This window comes from Pecten maximus, chromosome 17, assembly GCF_902652985.1.
Source record: "Pecten maximus chromosome 17, xPecMax1.1, whole genome shotgun sequence".
NCBI lineage: Eukaryota > Metazoa > Mollusca > Bivalvia > Pectinida > Pectinidae > Pecten > Pecten maximus.
Genome location: NC_047031.1, coordinates 5344109 through 5367873, shown reverse-complemented (window position 1 = coordinate 5367873; position 23765 = coordinate 5344109). Strand labels below are relative to the sequence as shown.

General features: G+C 33.6%; 1 protein-coding gene across 1 annotated transcript; it reads left to right on the top strand.

The window, feature by feature from the left end:
• The first annotated feature begins 563 nt into the window (after positions 1 to 563).
• LOC117315564 lies at positions 564 to 8469 on the top strand. The gene is made up of 5 exons (XM_033869804.1): positions 564 to 766; positions 4962 to 6400; positions 6761 to 6822; positions 7019 to 7271; positions 7734 to 8469. Exons 2-5 carry the CDS (start codon positions 4969 to 4971, stop codon positions 8348 to 8350), a joined length of 2364 nt encoding a protein of 787 aa, XP_033725695.1. The 5' UTR covers positions 564 to 766; positions 4962 to 4968; the 3' UTR covers positions 8351 to 8469.
• The last annotated feature ends 15296 nt before the right edge of the window (positions 8470 to 23765 follow it).

Here is a 23765-nt window from a genome sequence, read left to right as displayed (position 1 = left end):
AGATCCGATGACGTCATTTTTTTCTAAGTAAACGAAGCAACCAAAAGTAGAAAAACCTAGCACCAATAAATGTCGCACGAGTTGTTATTTATAGAAAAATAAAATAAAATAGATGTTATATTTTCAGTTCAGAAGCTTTATATGATCTACATTCTTACTTTAGCTTACTTCAATTTTAATCAGTTCAACTTAAACGCTGATAACGACAATATACATTGCACAAAAGTATTGATTTTCTGTAATAAAGTATTATTGTCCAATCATATATATAAATAGAAATACCTGTCCTAGTAAGTACTTTCTTTTTTCGTTGATAAAGTATAAGATTGAATTGGCCTAATACGGAATAACCTAGATCGATATCAACAGTGAAAACCCTTAAAATGTTAATTTCCATTCGGTGTATTTATAAAACGGATGAAATGTTTGTATCCAAAATTAGCAACACGTAGCGCACATGTCACAGGGAAAATGCCAAATATGGAAGCATTGACACAAAAGGTCAATCGTAACCGGATTTCAGCTAATCTGTCAAGTTTTCATATCCACAATGATGCAATGCTTACGTTTGAACGGGTGGCAAAGGAGATAGTCATGGATATCTTTTTATGACTTTTTGAAATAAGTTTAATTTAATTTAATTAGATTAATTTAATTAGATCTTAATTCAATTTACATATGTTTCTAATGTTAGGTAATAGGATTTTTCGGATATATCTCTTGGTTTCTGTACAGAATTCACGGATCTTTGTGCACCTATCTCTGTGTAAGTATGACATTTATTGCGCTTTGTAGTAAATCTGTTCATCATATTTATTTTCTCATCATACAGAATGCTTTCATGACTAGTAAGTCTTGCATGTTTTCTTTGACCTTTCCAACCTCTCACGACTATTTTTACAATACTATACGAAAAACAGAGCCATCAAAATAGCGATCACCCTTGCGAAATATTAGTTCTTTTAATTTTTAGGTTAAGATTATTTCTATTTACTCATTCAGAAAAAGTGATCAGGGCTCTGGTTTGTTTACAGATAGGATTTAAAATTGTTTTTGAAAAAGAGGATCTGTTTTGTTTATTCTACAATGGAAACAACAAAGTTATGACCAAATATATTTCACTACAATCGAATCTAGATGCTGTACCACATTCTTTGAAACAGATTTTTTTTCTGAAGTGAATGTTTGGAATAGAATTATCTGGTATGAAACGGAGAGCCATTTAATGTTTGTATGTACTCTAATTATAGTTGTGAGGATTAACTAGTTAAAGAATTTACGCAAAAATATTTCATGACAAATTTGAAAAATAAAATATATTTTACTTTCGACTTTATCGAAGAAGGACAATGGAGAATTTGAAACGGACTATAAAAGTTCCTATTATAATTATTAAAGATGCAGTGTCGCAATTTTGTTGTGCAGTTTCCACAAAATAACATTATTGCTTCTTTAAAACACTCTGCACAAGATTATTATTATATATATATATAATATTCTTTGCCGGAAACTTTGCTATTGCAAATATGTTTTGATGCAAATACGTTTTGATAGGAAATTCAGAAATTCAGAAATTTAGAAACCAATTCTTACTGTTTCATAATTGTTACTGTACGGTGCAAGGTTCTTGTTATAAATGTATCTATTTATATCCGGGTATGTGACACGTAATTCGTTTCCATGAATAGTAAAAATAGATCACGCGCTTTCCAGGAATTTCAGTAAAGCAAAATGTATGGTTGTGAGTATTTTGTTTTATCGATTTCACCACATGCTCCAGAGTCAAGCCTGTTGTATGAACAGTTTTTAGAATATGGCGTATTTTCATTATATTCTCTGCGTCGTTGATGTTTGTTTAATTCTTTTTTAAATAGTGATGGTATAAGATATTAAATGTTTGTATTCATTTGTTGCTTTGTCACGACATATGATTGGACATTTCCATAGGTAGAACACCAAAGCAGTAGAGTCAGTAACATCATTGTCAATATCAGTACATAGAATAATTAGGGTCAGTTATGTCATCGCCAATATTCGTACATAGAATAATTAGGGTCAGTTATGTCATCGCCAATATTCGTACATAGAATAATTAGGGTCAGTTATGTCATTGCCAATATCCGTACATAGAATAATTAGGGTCGTTTATGTCATTGCCAATATCCGTACATAGAATAATTAGGGTCGTTTATGTCATTGTCAATATCCGGACATAGAATAATTAGGGTCATTTATGTCATTGTCAATATCAGTACATAGAATAATTAGGGTCATTTATGTCATTGCCAATATCCGGACATAGAATAATTAGGGTCATTTATGTCATTGCCAATATCCGGACATAGAATAATTAGGGTCAATTATGTCATTGCCAATATCCGTACATAGACTAATTAGGGTCAGTTATGTCATTGCCAATATCCGGACATAGAATAATTAGGGTCAGTTATGTCATTGCCAATATCCGTACATAGACTAATTAGGGTCAGTTATGTCATTGCCAATATCCGGACATAGAATAATTAGGGTCAATTATGTCATTGCCAATATCCGTACATAGAATAATTAGGGTTAGCTATGTCATTGCCAATATCCGTACATAGAATAATTAAGGTCATTTATGTCATTGTCAATATCCGTACATAGAAACACAGTTAAGTCGAAATTTTAGTTGGTCCCGCCCACTTCAACTTATCATATTTTTAATGTACAAAACATTCTATAAGGAAAGTAATGGAATTCGTGCTGTAATTTTATATTGTTTTCATACATCAAGAAACGTCAAACGAAATAAATGTATTTAACTGATATAGTGATGACATGCTAAATTTTAGCTTTGTGATAGTCGTTTTGGTGCAGATAAACATCTTATATTTGGTATTATATTACCATTGAAGGGCGAACACACTGCAGTATATCTCATCTCCCTTAAAGGGACCCGATCGGCAGTCAGGTGTTCACCTCGTAACTGAAGTGTTGTAGCATTTAAGGGTTTCCCGTTCAATTTTAAGATTTAAAAGAAATTTTAAAAAATCGTTCCGTGCTAATGCATATGTGACAATTAAGGTATCATTATGTAAACGATGCGATTGCCTTTGGGAGATGTGGTGATATTAAGATAAAATTAACCGTTTGCTATGTACATCCCCGATGTTATGTTGGATTTAAGATGTTGTGTTGGATATCGGGTATTATGTCGGATTTCAGATGTTGTGTTGGATTTCGGATGTTATGTAGGATTTCAGATATTGTGTTATGTTGCTTGTCCACCGTTTGGTAATGTCTACACATACACACAATGTCTATAATTGGACTGTTTGTGACACATTTAAAATGAAACCAAAACAGTCACAGTATACCACTCATTGTATTGTGCAATGGAAACTGAAAACGAAAGTTGGATTTTCCAAAATATGATTTGTCTCCATTAAAAAAATAGATTTACATGCAATTCATCGAAAGTAAACGTCATTTTCTTTTTCAAAATCATTGCGAATACGCGATGGTCTGGATTTGTGATTTATCAAGTAAACATGGGTTAACGAAAATGTTTACATAGTGTGGAATAATTCATTTTTGATGATGCACTTGTACTATGTTATCAGTTTCTATTTGATACTAGAAATACTAGATCTTCCAGGAGAACAAACACTTTAAGATTTTTATCAGGTCTGGAGACCTCCAATAAAATATAAATCTAAAGGGAGACCGGTATAGTTTACTGTCGACTTCGTTTGCTAGTGTGAAAAAACCTAATCGTCAAACATACAAGTAAATTGGAAGTTATGCCAAATAGAATATCTTTTAACGCAGATAACCTAAATTATTCGATAGGCATTGTCTATTACAAACTGCCAATTTACAGTTTATTGTGTTATTGTCTATGTATGTTGTGTTGAAATGAAGATATAATTGCTTAAAATGATTTCCGACCAAGTCCACGTTTATTAGAGTCCATATCAATTTAATACATGATATTTTCATTTCTCAAATAAATGTTATAATATATGTTTATTAAAAGCATTATGTGAGCAACAAGCAATATCGCATTATTACATGTTTAATGACCAGCTTTCTCTGAATGTGTGTACGTTATGTACACGCTACAACATTAAAAATCGATGAACAAGACGACACATCAGGACATACGGCTGATACCGGTATGCTAGTTAAAACAGTAGAAATCTAGAGTATTTATAAATAAAACCAAGACTTTTACAGTGTCTTATCACTACATTGCAAATAACAGCAAAAAACAAACAAACAAACTAAACCTACTTCCTACTGAGTCATCTAAACTTGTCTTTATATCTTAATGTGAAACTCAACATTCGGTAAATAAAACATATATATCAATACACTACCTGTAGAGGGTGCGTACTTACCTATTTTTCGTGGGCGGTCGGGTGGCACAGTTGTCATTCACCTAGACAGCCAGTTTCTATTCCCCGATCTGACTTACCGGTACACCTGGCCGGCCACGTGGGTTCCAAGGGTACTCAGTTTACCTTCCACAGTAAGTCCCCTCCTGCGCTTCCATCCGGGCCAAGAAAAGAGTCGTAAATATAAATTATTGCATTTAATTAAAAAAAGAGTATTAATATAAATTATTGCATTTGATTAAAAAAAGAGTGGTTAATATGAATTATTGCATTTGATTTAAAATGAAACAAATTGCATTTTTACCAACTTTTATCTACCAAACTACATAGAATCGATCTTTTGTATGATATGAATATTTGTGATCAGTAAATTTATCATGTTTATTATTTTACAAAATTTGGAAAACGCTTTGATGGTGGGAAATAAATAATATTTGAATTACATTTGTAGCATATCTTACAGTGGCAAACGGCTTACGGCTGCTGTAATTCTTCTCTTTGTTTTAATTTTCTTTTTTTGTCATTTTCATTTGTTATTGTATTAATGACGAATGCTATCAATAACAAATTAATTTGCAGCTCCAATATGGATACATCTGAAAAACTCTACGACGAGAAAGGTATTTTGAATTGCCCATTCTGTTCCTTAAAACTGAAGGATCCCAAGGAACTGAAATGTCGATGTGTCCTATGTTATCAATGTATTGATAAGCACTTCAAATCCCCAACACAAGATAATGTAAAATGTCCCGGATGTGACACGCCTTCAGAAAATCCACCAGAAATCAAAGATATTTCTCCCCTGCTTGAAAAGTTGTTACAAGCAAATTCAGGTTCTCGACACGCGTGTGAATCGCCCGGATGTAATAACAATGTACGTTTTCCCTACATGTGCGTCAAGTGCCAATTGCATCTGTGCAAGAACTGTAAAAGACTCGTGTGTCCCGGTGTCGTCAAGGACATCGAAACCACATGTGAACACGAGGCCTGTCCGTTCGAAAATATCTCTCCAGAACTATCGCGCATTATCAGCATGAAAAAACAAAACTCGTGTAAGGATCATGAGAGAGATCTCGTTTACTACTGCGAGAAATGTCACGTGTGCATATGTGAGCTCTGTAAACTAGACATCCATCCTCACCACCATTATGTCGATATCAACAAGAAATCTGACTCCTATCTCATCATGCTGCTGGAACAATGTCACGCGCTTACTAAGAAGTTGGAAGAAAATGAAGCCGCGTTGCGGATTTACCAAGATATCGTTACCTGCGACGCGATTCCCGATATTGTCAGTTTGGAGAAGTGTAAATCTAAGGTCAGCTGGTTCAAACAAAAGGTTGAGAAGTGTGACTGTCTAATAAGAAATATTACCCAACTTAAGATATTTAGGTCCGCAAAAGCGATTTTGAAAATCGGTAAGGATATACAAGAGGATATTTCGGAACAACTTAAACTGTCTCCCTTAAATGATCTTCGCGTCGTTTCTGAGTGGTGGCGTGAAATTGAAAACAAAGTAAATGTGTCGGAATCAGCAGAGCAGAACACGAGTATAATGGATTACACGACTACGGCTGATGATGAAAAATCAACAGAAATCAATGAAAAACAAAGGATGGAAATGGCCAGTAGTTTTGAGGTCATTTCAGTTGATAGCCAGGAAGACAAAGGTCCAAGCAAAGAAGATCACAAAAAGCCACCAAAGGTGTTGGCGCAAATAGCCATAGAAAAACAAAGAACTATACTTACAAGGTCGAAGACGGATAAGGCTGGCCAGGACATAGTCACTGATGAAAAGGCTTCAACAAGTGGTCTGAAAGGCAAATCATCACCTCATGATCAGGTAACCGCCATTCCTGATGAGGAGTTCCCAGTAACAAGAACAAAAACAAGTATGAAACGAACAATAAAGACAAGATCTTATACATCTGGGACTAATGATGACTACAGTCAAAGACCCGGAAGTGGAAAGGCAAAGCGTCCCAGACTGACATCGTGCGTGGAAGGTTCCTTGACAGGTAGGGAACAGGAAATGAAGAGTAGATTTTATTATTTACCCGATTTTATTACCAGTTCCTTACTTTAAATGATTTTTGTTAAATTCAAACTCAAGGTACTATTTTTTTGGTATGACTGTAGTATTTTAATGTGAGTCGGTAATGTGCCAATCGTTATCTTTTGATTGTTTTCTGTATCACAGTTAAAATAGTACGTTCATGGGATTTTTTTCTGTCTTCTCAATGTTTCGAATTTATGCTTCTTTCGCTAAAGCATTTTGATAACTTAATACATAGCTATTGAGATGTACGTTCATCACAAAATCTACTTAATATAGGGGCATCTATTTTACTCAATTTTTATTATGATTTAAACTGCAGGTTCCGAAGGGGATTTCAAGCGTCTCAGTTCAACGACCACCATGCACGCAAGTTTTTCACTTGTAAGATTTTCATATAATTTCCAAACAATTCGATATATGAACTAATTGCATAAGTTGCACGATCGCTGCAAAGTTATAATTTTTTGTAGTTGCATAGTTGTTTTTTTTTCAATTGAACAAAATTAAGAAGTTGTAAAAAGTATATGAACTATGCTCAAAATGTATAAAATATTTAACCAATGATTATTTTTTAAAGAAAAGCACAGTCGATGAGGCTAAACTCGCTATTGCTGAAGTCATTGGAACGGACAAAGAACACCTTGACATAGTTGACAGTGGGCGTGCTTTGGAGGGAACTAAACTGGTGAGGGACATACAGCGCCCTCTACAGGTTGTCATACATAACGTCAACAGACATGTGCCGGTAACCCTCAGAACTTCCGCCCCAGACATGGTGGATCCCGAGGAAGAGGGTCCACGAGTTGAAATGTCTTGTGGCCATGCAATCAGTAAGTTTATTGGGATGTGTATATCAGTATCTTCAACGTCTCATCCATTTTTCTACTATGTTTCTTTGTTGGCTCGGTGGCACAGTAGTACCACACTCGCTATCACATAGACGATCTTTGTTCAATTTCTCAACTGGACTTGAAACGTATAGAGGCACGTGGATACTCTTGTTTCCACCAACAATACAACCCCTCGTCCGTTTTCCATCTGGACCAATGCGAGTGATTAGTATCGGTTGATATGACTTGTTCTATATATTTCAAAAAAATGAATTAAATATATAATTAAATACATTCACTTTATTTTGAATACTTATTAATCAATGAAGATTAAGTCAACGCATAGGACATTAATTCTCGAATTCCACAATGCAGACATTTGCATCAAGGAAATAGAAGGAAGAAAGCACCGATATAAAACACCAAATGGTTACCCTATACATATTTCACTCACTTTTTCAGCTCCTGAAAATTTGTACAGATACTGCTTGAACCAAATCACAACTCCGAAATCATCTTTTCTGTGCTTTGCTGAGAGTGGCCAAGACGGCGGACGTTGTGACAAGGAATGGCTATTCGAGGAAATAGCCAAGAAAGCAGGTCTATCTTATGACGAACGTGTTCTTTTCGAATCGCTCATCAACCGGAAGAGGATGAATCATTCTCCAGAAGTACTCGTATGTCCCAACTGTCGCCGTATATGCAATACGCAGAACACCAAAAACGCATGCGTAAAGTGCATCCACTGTCAGAAAGCTGGGAAGACACAGTTCAGGTTTTGTTGCTATTGTTTAGAGAAGTGGACACCAAAGCATACATGCAAGAAAATCACAGCACAAGAAACGCTTAATAACTGTGATAGAAAAACAATAGTAAATGTAGCCAATTGTCCTTCAATTCGCGCATGCCCAGAATGTCACACCTTGATACAACACTCCGAGGGTTGTAAACACATGAGGTGTGTCAACTGTTTCTGTACTTTCTGTTTCATCTGTCTCTGTGTGAGGGGTGACGACGGCTTCGAGTGTGGTTCGTTTGATGCAGTTTGTAAGACGGCGCCAATTCAAAGTGTGGCTTAAATTAACAGCAAAAAAGAAAGAGTGCGATGACGACCATTTAACTGTTAAATGAGTCCAGGACAAAATGTACAGTTGGCCATAATTAAACAAAGAATACTTTACTAAAAAAAAAAAAAAAATAAAAAAATTAACAAAAAACAACAAAAAACAACAAAAAAATATTTTTATAAAAAACAAAAAAACAAACAAAAAAAAACAAAAAAAAAGAAAATGCATGAGATATTATTTTCCCTTGATACCTTTTTTTACAAGGTCTACTAGAAGATCTATATCAAATGGAATTTATTTCACCAGTTTAATGATTTGATATGCCACGAGCCTTAAATTACATAATTGGTTAATCTAAAGTGATAACTATAAAGTTCTTAACATGACAATTTTGTTGTTTGCCTATAGAAGGTCACGAAATCTTGTGATTTGGAATAACCGTCATTGACCCTTAATATATAAAATTGGATTTGAACTAACCTTGCGCAAGCCGAGCTACGTCCCCTGATGATAAAAAGAAAAAAAGTGGATTTGTTTATCAAATGCGGAAAAGATTCACTACCAGTTCTTGATGGTACTTCACGTTTAGCCTATCTTTATTTTTGTCTAACAGACTCACATTGACACTTATAGTCGTTGCTAATGTTGTGAGATTACCCTATCCTTTTCTTTTCCTTCGCTCGGCAGCAATCAGTACGTCTGATCGACTCTGGGCTTCTGATGGGCGACTTACGCCAGTACGCTATTTCTCAAAGCGAACCAGTTGGCGCATGTGTACATGAAAATATCATCCGCGGCTCATTTACTATATAGTTCTTAACATGATAATTTTGTTATTTGCCTATAGAAGAAGGTCACGAAATCTTGTGATTTGGAATAACCGTCATTGACCCTTAACTTTTTGATGACATTGTTTTAACAACCAAACCAGAAACTAGCGAAGAGATTTACAGGAGGAATGCCGAAGGCGGAATCCCCTAGCCGTTCCGATGTGATCCCTTTATGGATACAGGGTTTTTTTTATAATTTATTTTTTTATTTTTTTTTATTTTATTTTTTTTGCTTTTTTGTTATTATTAATTTTTTAGTATTATCATTTTTTTAGATGATAGGGAAAAAATCAATTTAAATTTCTTTCAAGCGTTGTTTCCATATAGGCTTCTGTAAAAAAAAAGGTATGTGTCTGTAAACAACATACTCCTTATTCGTTTTACACTTGTGACAATAATATATAGGTAACTTGAAATTCATTTACTTCCTTATCACTATGGCTTCTGTTCATTATCCATATGGCAAACGTATTTTTAATGTTGACCAAAATTTCAGCTTGAAATTTTCTTTATTGTGAAAATGTGGATATTTCTTTTGTTTATTTTATCAATTGTATTTTGAAGACACCCTATGCAATAAAACACTTGATGAACTGAAATTCCATTAAATGTAATTATCAACAGTGATATTATTATGAGAGCATTTAATTCAGGGCCCAGCTTCATCAACATTCCTTGGTTTGTTCACAGACGCCTGTTTCTGGTAAGTATTTATAGAAAGAAATTGGACCCTACTCATACGGTAGAGTATGAGTAGGGGCTAATATTTTTCTTTCAATACTAGCTAGAAGCAGGCGTCTGTGGTTTGTTCATAGAAAACCGTTATCATGACTATAAACGCAAGCGTAATAAATTATCAAATGAAAAGCAAAAAGCAATACTCTAGTAGTCAACTTTGAAATCATTTCAAAATCATTTCAAAATATTTTGTCTAAATACAATGTAGTGTACTTGTGTATGACATTTAGAAACCACTTAGTTAATGTCATTGTTTCAAGTGCAGCAGTTATCTATACATAACGATTTTTCTATTACAAATACATCTAAACTTTATCAGAACTTTTTTGTTCTTTTTGCGATTATAAGACTTTCGATTTGACCAATAACAAAAAATGTAAACGTACTTTATATGGACGTTAGAGAACTCGTGTAATGGATCAGTATACTGAAATTTAATTTGATTTAAAAAAAAAACACAACTTAATGATTTATGGTATGTGTGAATATATTCATAATATAGCAGGTTAGACTCGTAGTAAATGTTTTGGAGAAGCCCACTACAAATAACGGGGTTCTTTTTTTATAAAACCTTCCAGTAATTTATTTATCTCGTACTGGTCCTATACTATCCACGAAACACACCGGCATTCTGAGTTCGCAGAATGTCAAAGGTTTTGTAGGATAATTAGTTTCAATCGCTAATACCAAGTGTCATCTGAACACCAAGCAACTTGATCACTTGTCAGTACAGGTAAGTGGCATGGCTAAACATGGACTTCGTTGATGACATGTGATCTATTAGCCTGTCTGCTTATTTTGGCAAAACATGCAAAATAACCATCACGTTATGCTATCTATAGTACATAACAGGGACATTTGTGCAATACGTGTGATCCACATGAGCTAACTTTGTTCTATAAAACATTTTTTTCACGTGTTATTGCAGAAATTAACAAACAGCTTATAACAAATTACATGTTACCAGGAAAACCCATGGTTAGCCAAGCCGATATATACCAACAACTGAACGAGTTACTCACGTTCAATCGCACTAGAATATGATTGTGAAATATTACTGGATATGCTATTTTGATAACCGTTAATAGTATGTAGGGTTTTAACCAAATGTGTTAAATTTTGTTTTACCAGCCGAAATGCATTGTATTTCAATGTTTTTACTGCCGATATAAAATCAATACACCAAGATTCAGTCTGTCTTGTTTTTATTTTGTTTAAATTAATTGTACATTTTTTATTATTATAATTATTTATTTTTTCATAGAATCTGGTATTTTTTTTTTTTTGATTTTTTTTTGGGGGGGGGGGGGGGGGTGTAAATGATATATTTCCTTTCTTTCTTCGGCGTTGATTTTATAAATAAAGTGCATTTTGGAAATGTTACGGATATCCAGCATAATAAAAAGACGAAAATAGTAATAAATCCATGAGTAGCTGTAGTCAATTTGAACCTTTGTCGTATCGTTAACTTCGCCAGTCTGGTACTATTGCTTTAGAGTAACTGGAATATTGATTATAATTATCATGCATTATTCTTAGTTAATTAAATATATGTGTAACCTAATTTCTGCCTTATAGCGACAGGAATGACGATTTGGGGCTCTATTAGGGAAATCAATGTCATTTTATGGGCTTGAACGCCACTGTGAAATGGCTCGATAGGGAATTGCTTAGAATCTACAATGAACTTTGATCAAGAAAGTCCTTCGACTCAAAATGTCTTTACTACCATTCTCGTCACGGTAAGAAACACACTGAATATCTTTACAGTATTACATGTCCCCTGCCGGCCACCGCTAGTTATTATGGTCCTTTATTTTTATGTAATACATATCCCCGTGATGGTACATAATTGTTTGTTTGCTTGAATGGTTGGTTTACCGCTTATGAACAGCCAGGGTCATTTTGGGGAGGAATAAAGATAAAGTGTCTTACCCAAGAACACTTCATTAGGGGTAAACACGGGACCCCAGGGTCAAGAAATTCGTAACTTTGGTAAAGCACCTTGAGACCCTTCCATCTATATAGAGTATTTGAACCTACCATATTTGGGACTAGCGATGGGGATTTTTTTAACTGCCATCCGAAACTGATAATTCTGACCAATAAGGGTTGGGGACTATAACATTCACAATTTTGGTTGACCCTTGGCCACGGATTGTTCTGCAGAATTCCTTTGAAAATAGTTCAAGAGTTTCTGAGAAAAGAATTGCTTATGGACTACTATAGGTGACGTATGGTGGGCGATGCCCGACCACTACTGACAAAAAAGCGATAAGAATAGATAACTTGATACTTCGCCTCAGAGGACTTAATATTTTTTTCCAACAGGAATTTGAATTTCCGACGATTCTGACCGTGATTCAATTGGCCATCACAATAAACAAGAAATGAATGAAGATTCATATCCCGTTAAAACTAGGCGGAATGAAGATCGGACAGACCAGATAAAAATCCTCCTTCTCTCTGCCAAGGAAATAAAATGATAATTCTTTCATGGAATCATATATTTATTAATAATAAAAAATGTGAAGCACAAATGAAAAATACAAAAGGGGCGTGGCACCCATGTTTCATGTACATAAAACACATTTATAGTGAGTGAGGTTCTACACCACGCCCATGTTTAATGAACACAAAACATGAATAGTGAGTGAGGTTCTACACCACGCCCATGTTTAATGAACACAAAACATTTATAGTGAGTGAGGGTCTACACCAGGCCCATGTTTAAAATACAACATGGAATAGTACAATTTGGTACAAATTTTCGGTACAAATCAATATAAAAGCTAGGACTATGGTCACGAGTGTTACAACATACAATGTGTATATAGGAATGTTTCCTCAGTCAAACAATGGAGCAGTTAGGAAGCCGCTGAACATGCTGACCTATTGTGATACCGTGGAACCTCTATCAACCGAACATGGATGGGGCATGGATATTTGTTCGGTTTACAGAGGGTTCGGTTTGGAGAAGTTGATCGAAAAATGACCGGTCGAATTTCGGATATAATTGGTCGGGACGATGTTTTACCCCATCCACAGCTGCGGATTCCCATCATTACATGTGACAGCTTGGGATTCCCCATCATAACATGTGACAGCTGGGGATTCCCCATCATTATAATGACAGCTGGGGATTCCCCGTCACAACATGTGACAGCTGGGGATTCCCCATCATAACATGTGACAGCTGGGGATTCCCCATCATTATAATGACAGCTGGGGATTCCCCATCATAACATTTGACAGCTGGGGATTCCCCATCATAACATGTGACAGCTGGGGATTCCCCATCATAACATGTGACAGCTGGGGATTCCCCATCACAACATGTGACAGCTGAGGATTCCCCATCATTATAATGACAGCTGGGGATTCCCCATCACAACATGTGACAGCTGGGGATTCCCCATCATAACATGTGACAGCTGGGGATTCCCCATCATTATAATGACAGCTGGGGATTCCCCATCACAACATGTGACAGCTGGGGATTCCCCATCATTGACTGATGATACAAAAGTTGGGGATTCCCCCTGCAACTACCTGGTAAGTGGCATAGCTTTTATATAACTTCAGTTACAGAATTTCAACAAACAACACACAAACAATTGTAATAAAAACAACATCAACAACACATCCACAGAGAAAGAAGTACAACACAAAACGACACATAGTTCAACGACAATAAACGTCACAAAAAGACCTCACCTACAAACTTCTACAGTTTACAATAACAGTGATGTCAAACGAATTTCTGGGTGGTTTGGTGGCACAGTGGTAATACACTTGCCTTCTACCTAGGTGACCGGGGTTCGATTCCCTGATCAGACATGAAATGGCAATGGGGTCACCTACTCGGCCATGTGGGTATTCCCAGTTCATCCCAAAGTCAGACCCCTCTCGTGTTCAATCTGGGCCAATATGTACGATTTATATAAGTTGATACAACTTGTGTTGCATATGTTGCAAAATAAATAAAGTTTACAAACAAATTTAAAAGCGACTGTATCCTTCATCGAGTAAATAAGAATTCCTTCATTGAGTAAATACGAATCACCTGATTACCACCATAGATTAATATATCTACATGTATACCATTATAATATTTATTTGGCAAAAAGGCCATGCCTTCATTGTATTAAGCCCATCAATATCTTTTGTGGACCAGTAAATTGAAAAAAAAAATTATTTCATTCTTTGGAAATTAACTCAACTTTTGCCTTTGAGTCAGTTGGACTTGCCAGGCTTATTACAGAAGCTCTACAGTACGGAATAGTATATATAAACTTATTACAGAAGCTCTATAGTACGGAATAGTATATATAAACTTATTACAGAAGCACTACAGTACGGAATAGTATATATAAACTTATTACAGAAGCTCTATAGTACGGAATAGTATATATAAGCTTATTACAGAAGCTCTACAGTACGGAATAGTATATATAAACTTATTACAGAAGCTCTACAGTACGGAATAGTATATATAAACTTATTACAGAAGCACTACAGTACGGAATAGTATATATAAACTTATTACAGAAGCTCTATAGTACGGAATAGTATATATAAACTTATTACAGAAGCTCTATAGTACGGAATAGTATATATAAACTTATTACAGAAGCTCTACAGTACGGAATAGTATATATAAACTTATTACAGAAGCTCTACAGTACGGAATAGTATATATAAACTTATTACAGAAGCTCTACAGTACGGAATAGTATATATAAACTTATTACAGAAGCTCTATAGTACGGAATAGTATATATAAACTTATTACAGAAGCTCTACAGTACGGAATAGTATATATAAACTTATTACAGAAGCTCTATAGTACGGAATAGTATATATAAACTTATTACAGAAGCTCTATAGTACGGAATAGTATATATAAACTTATTACAGAAGCTCTATAGTACGGAATAGTATATATAAACTTATTACAGAAGCTCTATAGTACGGAATAGTATATATAAACTTATTACAGAAGCTCTACAGTACGGAATAGTATATATAAACTTATTACAGAAGCTCTATAGTACGGAATAGTATATATAAACTTATTACAGAAGCTCTACAGTACGGAATAGTATATATAAACTTATTACAGAAGCTCTATAGTACGGAATAGTATATATAAACTTATTACAGAAGCACTACAGTACGGAATAGTATATATAAACTTATTACAGAAGCTCTATAGTACGGAATAGTATATATAAACTTATTACAGAAGCTCTATAGTACGGAATAGTATATATAAACTTATTACAGAAGCACTACAGTACGGAATAGTATATATAAACTTATTACAGAAGCTCTATAGTACGGAATAGTATATATAAACTTATTACAGAAGCACTACAGTACGGAATAGTATATATAAACTTATTACAGAAGCACTACAGTACGGAATAGTATATATAAACTTATTACAGAAGCTCTACAGTACGGAATAGTATATATAAACTTATTACAGAAGCTCTATAGTACGGAATAGTATATATAAACTTATTACAGAAGCTCTATAGTACGGAATAGTATATATAAACTTATTACAGAAGCTCTATAGTACGGAATAGTATATATAAACTTATTACAGAAGCTCTATAGTACGGAATAGTATATATAAACTTATTACAGAAGCTCTATAGTACGGAATAGTATATATAAACTTATTACAGAAGCTCTATAGTACGGAATAGTATATATAAACTTATTACAGAAGCTCTATAGTACGGAATAGTATATATAAACTTATTACAGAAGCTCTATAGTACGGAATAGTATATATAAACTTATTACAGAAGCTCTATAGTACGGAATAGTATATATAAACTTATTACAGAAGCTCTACAGTACGGAATAGTATATATAAACTTATTACAGAAGCTCTATAGTACGGAATAGTATATATAAACTTATTACAGAAGCTCTACAGTACGGAATAGTATATATAAACTTATTACAGAAGCTCTATAGTACGGAATAGTATATATAAACTTATTACAGAAGCACTACAGTACGGAATAGTATATATAAACTTATTACAGAAGCTCTATAGTACGGAATAGTATATATAAACTTATTACAGAAGCTCTATAGTACGGAATAGTATATATAAACTTATTACAGAAGCACTACAGTACGGAATAGTATATATAAACTTATTACAGAAGCTCTATAGTACGGAATAGTATATATAAACTTATTACAGAAGCACTACAGTACGGAATAGTATATATAAACTTATTACAGAAGCACTACAGTACGGAATAGTATATATAAACTTATTACAGAAGCTCTACAGTACGGAATAGTATATATAAACTTATTACAGAAGCTCTATAGTACGGAATAGTATATATAAACTTATTACAGAAGCTCTATAGTACGGAATAGTATATATAAACTTATTACAGAAGCTCTATAGTACGGAATAGTATATATAAACTTATTACAGAAGCTCTATAGTACGGAATAGTATATATAAACTTATTACAGAAGCTCTATAGTACGGAATAGTATATATAAACTTATTACAGAAGCTCTATAGTACGGAATAGTATATATAAACTTATTACAGAAGCTCTATAGTACGGAATAGTATATATAAACTTATTACAGAAGCTCTATAGTACGGAATAGTATATATAAACTTATTACAGAAGCTCTATAGTACGGAATAGTATATATAAACTTATTACAGAAGCTCTACAGTACGGAATAGTATATATAAACTTATTACAGAAGCTCTACAGTACGGAATAGTATATATAAACTTATTACAGAAGCTCTATAGTACGGAATAGTATATATAAACTTATTACAGAAGCTCTATAGTACGGAATAGTATATATAAACTTATTACAGAAGCTCTATAGTACGGAATAGTATATATAAACTTATTACAGAAGCTCTATAGTACGGAATAGTATATATAAACTTATTACAGAAGCTCTATAGTACGGAATAGTATATATAAACTTATTACAGAAGCTCTATAGTACGGAATAGTATATATAAACTTATTACAGAAGCTCTACAGTACGGAATAGTATATATAAACTTATTACAGAAGCTCTATAGTACGGAATAGTATATATAAACTTATTACAGAAGCTCTATAGTACGGAATAGTATATATAAACTTATTACAGAAGCACTACAGTACGGAATAGTATATATAAACTTATTACAGAAGCTCTATAGTACGGAATAGTATATATAAACTTATTACAGAAGCTCTACAGTACGGAATAGTATATATAAACTTATTACAGAAGCTCTATAGTACGGAATAGTATATATAAACTATGTCAATGTAAGTTTGACATACGTGAAGCCTAACGAATCTACATCTATCTTGAATACTATTAATTAATAAAAAACATTTCAATATAGAAAATAAAATGTACATGTACTGACAAAATATTAATCTATGCGTGGCATGTTCTAGGAATGTACTAAGCTTTAAATGAGTGAAGCTTAATGAATCTATATTTATCTCAAATACTAGTAATTAGTTAAAAAAAAATATCAATATTGAAAATAAAAAGTACACGTTCTGAAAAGATATTAATTTATGTGTGGCGTGGGGAATTTTCCCATCCTGTCAAAATTAGACAAAAATATTGGTCATTATACACGTGTATATGTAAAGTCAGACATGTAGTAAGCTAGGTTACCTAATCTATATTGACCACATGTCTGTTGACCAGGGCTTAAGATTAAATACCTTGCGTTAGTATGTATTATCTAACTTTATTATATCCTATGTAATAACACACACACCACAAAAACGGGTGGGGCACAACAAAAATCATTATGTAATCAATGCTAACATAGCATCATGATATCACCTGGTGATGCTAGCATTAATATTATCCAAACATAGTTCTGTATGATAGTATAAATATCTTCCAATCATAATCCTGTATGATAGAGTAAGTACATTGTAGTATCGAGTCATAATCCTGTGTGATAGCATAAATATTATCCAGTCATTATTCTGTATGCTCGCATACGTATTATCAAGTCATAATTCTTTACGATAGCATAAACATTATCCAATCATAATTCTGTATGCCAGTGTAAGTATTATCCAATCATAATTCTGAATGATAGAATAAATATTATCCAATCATAATTCTGTATGCCAGTGTAAGTATTATCCAATCATAATTCTGAATGATAGAATAAATATTATCCAGTCATAATTCCCTATTGAAGCGTAAATATTATCCAGTCATTATTCTGTATCCTCGCATATGTATTATCAAGTCATAATTCTTTACGATAGCATAAACATTATCCAATCATAATTCTGTATGCCAGTGTAAGTATTATCCAATCATAATTCTGAATGATAGAATAAATATTATCCAATCATAATTCTGTATGCCAGTGTAAGTATTATCCAATCATAATTCTGAATGATAGAATAAATATTATCCAGTCATAATTCCCTATTGAAGCGTAAATATTATCCAGTCATTATTCTGTATCCTCGCATATGTATTATCAAGTCATAATTCTTTACGATAGCATAAACATTATCCAATCATAATTCTGTATGCCACTGTAAATATTATCCAGTCATTATTCTGTATCCTCGCATACGTATTATCAAGTCATAATTCTTTACGATAGCGTAAACATTTTCCAATCATAATTCTCTATGCTCTTGTAAGTATTAGCAAGTCATAATTCTGTATGCTCATATAAATATTTTCAAGTTATAATTCTGTACGATAGCATAAATCTTATCCAATCATATTCCTGTAGCATAAATATTATTGAGTCATAATTCTATATGCCAGTGTAAATATTATCCATAATTCTGTGTGTCCTCATTCTATAAAGCTGAAAACTGTATAATAATCTCGGACTTCATCCTTGGTTAATATCATATCTTAGGTTAGTTAAACCATGCATGAACCTCTTTGTAAGTCTATCATTGTACAGATACACTGGGACTAATCACTCAACATAATAAACATACTGTTGAAAGACGAACTGACTTGATACAAATTTCTGCTCATTACAAATTAAATCAAAATCCCGAATCAGGCTCAACCTTATATATTTCAAAATACAAAGAAATGTACTATAATGAATCTCGGATCTAACAAACAAATTTCTCTGGTTCCAAATTTTACTTTTATCTGGTAAATACATGAAAAACATTATGTAATCTCCATCCATCATGGGTATATATCGTACATAACAAGAAATATTAACATGCTTCCGAATGCCACAGCATTGGACTGTTAAAGAATGTAAAGTTTAAATGGAATGACTTAATTTGAAGATATCAAATCATGTTCTCATAGAACATACACAAACATAGGTAAAAGTTCTTGTGTATATTTTGATTAAACAATGCCACTGATTAAATACTACGTTATTCTCCAAAACCAAGTTCATTATAATCCAATACAGAAAATGATGATATGTTCCTTACAGCAATATCCTATCACACAGTGATATTAACAGGAAAATGTGCTATTATCAGAAAAGTGTGATATTATCAGGGAATGAGATGTTAATACATCAAGATCAGGGAATGTGATACTTAGTCATGTGATATCAACAGGAAAATGTGCTATTATCAGAAAATGTGATATTAACAAGAGAATGAGAAGTTAATATATCAAGGTGATACTAGCAGGGCATGTGAGACTTAGTCATGTGATATCAACAGGAAAATGTGCTATTATCAGAAAATGTGATATTAACAAGAGAATGAGAAGTTAATACATCAAGATCAGGGAATGTGATACTTAGTCATGTGATATCAACAGGAAAATGTGCTATTATCAGAAAATGTGATATTAACAGGAGAATGAGAAGTTAATACATCAAGAGCATGGCATGTGATACATAGTCATGTGATATTAACAGGATATGTTATATTAACAGGAAAATGTTTATAAACAATACAATGAATTAAATTGAATGTTAGCAGCACATTATATATATATTAATATTCATCTCACATATACAGACTTGCTTGAAAGCTGTTTGACACATATATAAATGCATAATGTATGGTATCTCCTTTATAATTCTCGTCCTCTCTCTTTTTAGCACTTTAAATACAATATATATTATATATATCTGTCATCTATAGAATTCTCATCTCTCTCTTTATAGCACTTCATAAAACATAATATGTAATATACTATATTTCTGTCACCTATAGAATTCTCAACTAGATCTCTCTCTTTATAGCACTTCAAAAACAATGTATGATATCTCCTTCATAATTCTCGTCCCTCTCTTTATAGCACTTTAAATACAATATATTATATATCTCTGTCACCTATAGAATTCTCGTCTAGATCTCTCGAGACCTCTTTATAGCACTTTATATACATAACATATGATATATCTCTGTCACCTTTAGGATTGTAGTCCTCTCTTTATAGCACTTTAAATATATAATATATTATGATATATCTTTCCCCTATAGAATTCTCGTCCCCTTTCTTAATATCACTTTAAATACAGGTACATATTTCTATCATATTGTAATATTCTAAGTGGAAATACTGATTGCTTTTTACATGTTCTAAATAAAAAATTACAACGACGCAAACATATGTAGTTCACACTTGTGGGTGTATGTGTGGCTAGGTGGCTAGGTATCTAGATATACTATCATATTTTTTAATCTTCAATAAAGGGGCATTGGTTTATAATTTCAAGCTTCGGAAAAGTACATTCATTTTGACAAATTCATACCTCATAACTTCATTTTCTAAAATGCTATTAACTAATTGACAAATTGCAATTCAAAAGTTTTGCACAATAATAAAGTTTCATCATTAATTTTTAGAGACAAAAATTGAAACGTGTCTTCTCCAATTGAGAGAGTTCAACAAGAGTACACACAGATTTAACATAACATTATGAAAGCTCTTATAATATTGTCGTGAAAATTGGGGCAGAGTTATCTCCCTTGTTTGGAACTAGCTCTGTGCACGAGCTAGAGGTGCGCTCTTGTATATACTCCCGCAAGTTGACAGAGAGCGCCCTCATTGGTCTTGAACCCGACAACAGACAACCACAAAACGTGAGTATCCGATCTCGCTGCATTGTTTGGGTTGCCGGACCTGGGAGCAGCCATTAGTCTTCTAGATACTAACTTACACAAGTATTCTCTACAATGTCCTGTTACACTTCTAGGGTATTCAGACACATTGGTTTATTGGTTTATTTTGTTTAACGTCCTATTAACAGTCAGGGTCATTTAAGGACGTGCCAGGTTTTGGAGGTGGAGGAAAGCCAGAGTACCCGGAGAAAAACCACCGGCCTACGGTCAGTACCTGGCAACTGCCCCACGTAGGTTTTGAACACACAACCCAGAGGTGGGGGGCTAGTGATAAAGTGTCGGGACACCTTAACCACTCGACCACCGCAGCCCCTCAATATTATTCAGACACCTTTCTATCTCAATATATTATATATATTTTGCTTTTCCTCAATTCTCATAATTGGCTAAGACACATGAAGGTTAATAATTTGTGATATTGACCTGATCTTTCTATTTTTGAAACATGGAGCGAATAATGTAATTCTTGTGGCGTCACAACGATTGTACTAGTGTAAGTTTCCTGTTATCAAAATGAACATAATGCAATTTCAACCCTTTGCAAATAATTTTCATTTGTAATATAAAAATTACGGACCTTTGATTCAGTCAATATGGTGTTATACTAATGTGGTAGAATTTAAATTGAAAATTTTGACCTCAGGTTGACCTCAGCACAGGTCTATAATTGATAATTATTTTATAGTGTGTGAACAAACATTATCATCTCCCCTGTCTAAACAGATGGTGTCATTTTGATAAGTCTGGAGGAATAAAAAACAAAATGGAAACAAAAGATTATCTCAAAAATCTAAGCACTGTGGAAATATGATTATTCTGGGATGTATTTCAATGTAGAAATGGTAATGAATTCAACAAGGTATTTTAATGTAAAAATAGTCTGTGACATAATATGTTTGAGGAATGGTCAGATCTTCCAAATTGTTGCCCTGAATGTTATACCATATATTATAATTTTGAAGGTAAATAATTTTTAATATGAGATCATATATATACCAAAAACAATCAATGAACCACATTAGTTTTGATGTGATATGACATTGTCACAAAAGTAACAAAAATACAATACATACATCTGTATAGCGTAATACAGGAGTAATGTGATATATTACATTATAACAAAATACTATCAATAGGAATGTGTTGTCATAGTTATGGCCTCTATCTACCAGTACCTTAGTTACGGCCTCTATCTACCTGTATCTTAGTTACGGCCTCTATCTACCAGTATCTTAGTTACGGCCACTAACAGTACCTTAGTTACGGCCTCTATCTACCAGTTCCTTAGTTACGACCTCTATCTACCAGTACCTTAGTTACGGCCTCTATCTACCAGTTCCTTAGTTACAACCTCTATCTACCAGTTACTTAGTTACGACCTCTATCTACCAGTTACTTATTTACGACCTCTATCTACCAGTACAATAAGCCTATGCATCAGGGCATTCAATCATTTGTGTCAGGGGCATACAAATGTTTGTGTCGGGCTCGACAAATATCTGCTTAATATTTATAACTTCATCAAGATCACAATAATTTTGTGTTCAAGTCTGAAAATGAACAGAGACACAGTTACCGTGTTCAAGTAGGAGGATTGAACACACAGACATTACAGCGTTCCAGTGTTCTAGTAAGAGGATTGAACACAAACATTACAGCATTCCAGTGTTCAAGTAAGAGGATTGAACACAAACATTACAGCGTTCCTGTGTTCAAGTAAGAGGATTGAACACACAAACATTACAGCATTTCAGTGCTCAAGTAAGAGGATTGAACACAAACATTACAGCGTTCCTGTGTTCAAGTAAGAGGATTGAACACACAAACATTACAGCGTTTCAGTGTTCAAGTAAGAGGATTGAGCACACAGACATTACATCGTTCCAGTATTCAAGTAAGAGGATTGAACACACAGATATTAGTGTTCCCGTGTTCAAGTAAGAGGACTGAACACACAAACATTACAGCGTTTCAGTGTTCAAGTAAGAGGATTGAACACACAAACATTACAGCGTTCCAGTGTTCAAGTAAGAGGATTGAACACACAGACATAACAGCGTTCCAGTAGGAGCATTGAACACACAGACATTACAGTCTCTTTGGGGTATTGAACACAGTAAGGCCATCACATGTATTGTATATAATGCTGAGGAACTTATGCATAAATACAATTCAAGCCAAACAACTTTTGTCAGTCTGGCGAATACCTCATTTTGGCAACAATAGATTATAAAATTCACTGAAACATTGACTCAGGTCAAAGTTTGATGAAAAAAAAAAGGAAAGAAAAAGTTAGAAAAAAATCTGTCATCCTTTTGTTCAAATCTGAAAATGGGTTCTGCATGAGCGAGACCATGTAGTAAGTGATATTTTTAAAGGAAGACCTTAATATATCAATTAGATATAAAGATGTACATGTGCATTAAACACAATTTCTACGAATTCAGATGATATTATATAATGTATTCTAACATAATTTTCAATTAAATGAATTAAAAATATTATTTAAAAAATTTGAATTTTTGATCAAACAAGAAACACGGAGTGATTTCAGAATTGAGCAAGTAATAGTGTGGCCAGAATCAATTTAACAAATATAACGTGATTCAGGAATTGTTCATGATTTGAGCAGGCCTGAATGGTCACAACATAGCCAATATCAGGTTGACATGAAGATATCACCTCAGCTGACGACACTATTACGATTTAGTTCCTAGCATTGCAC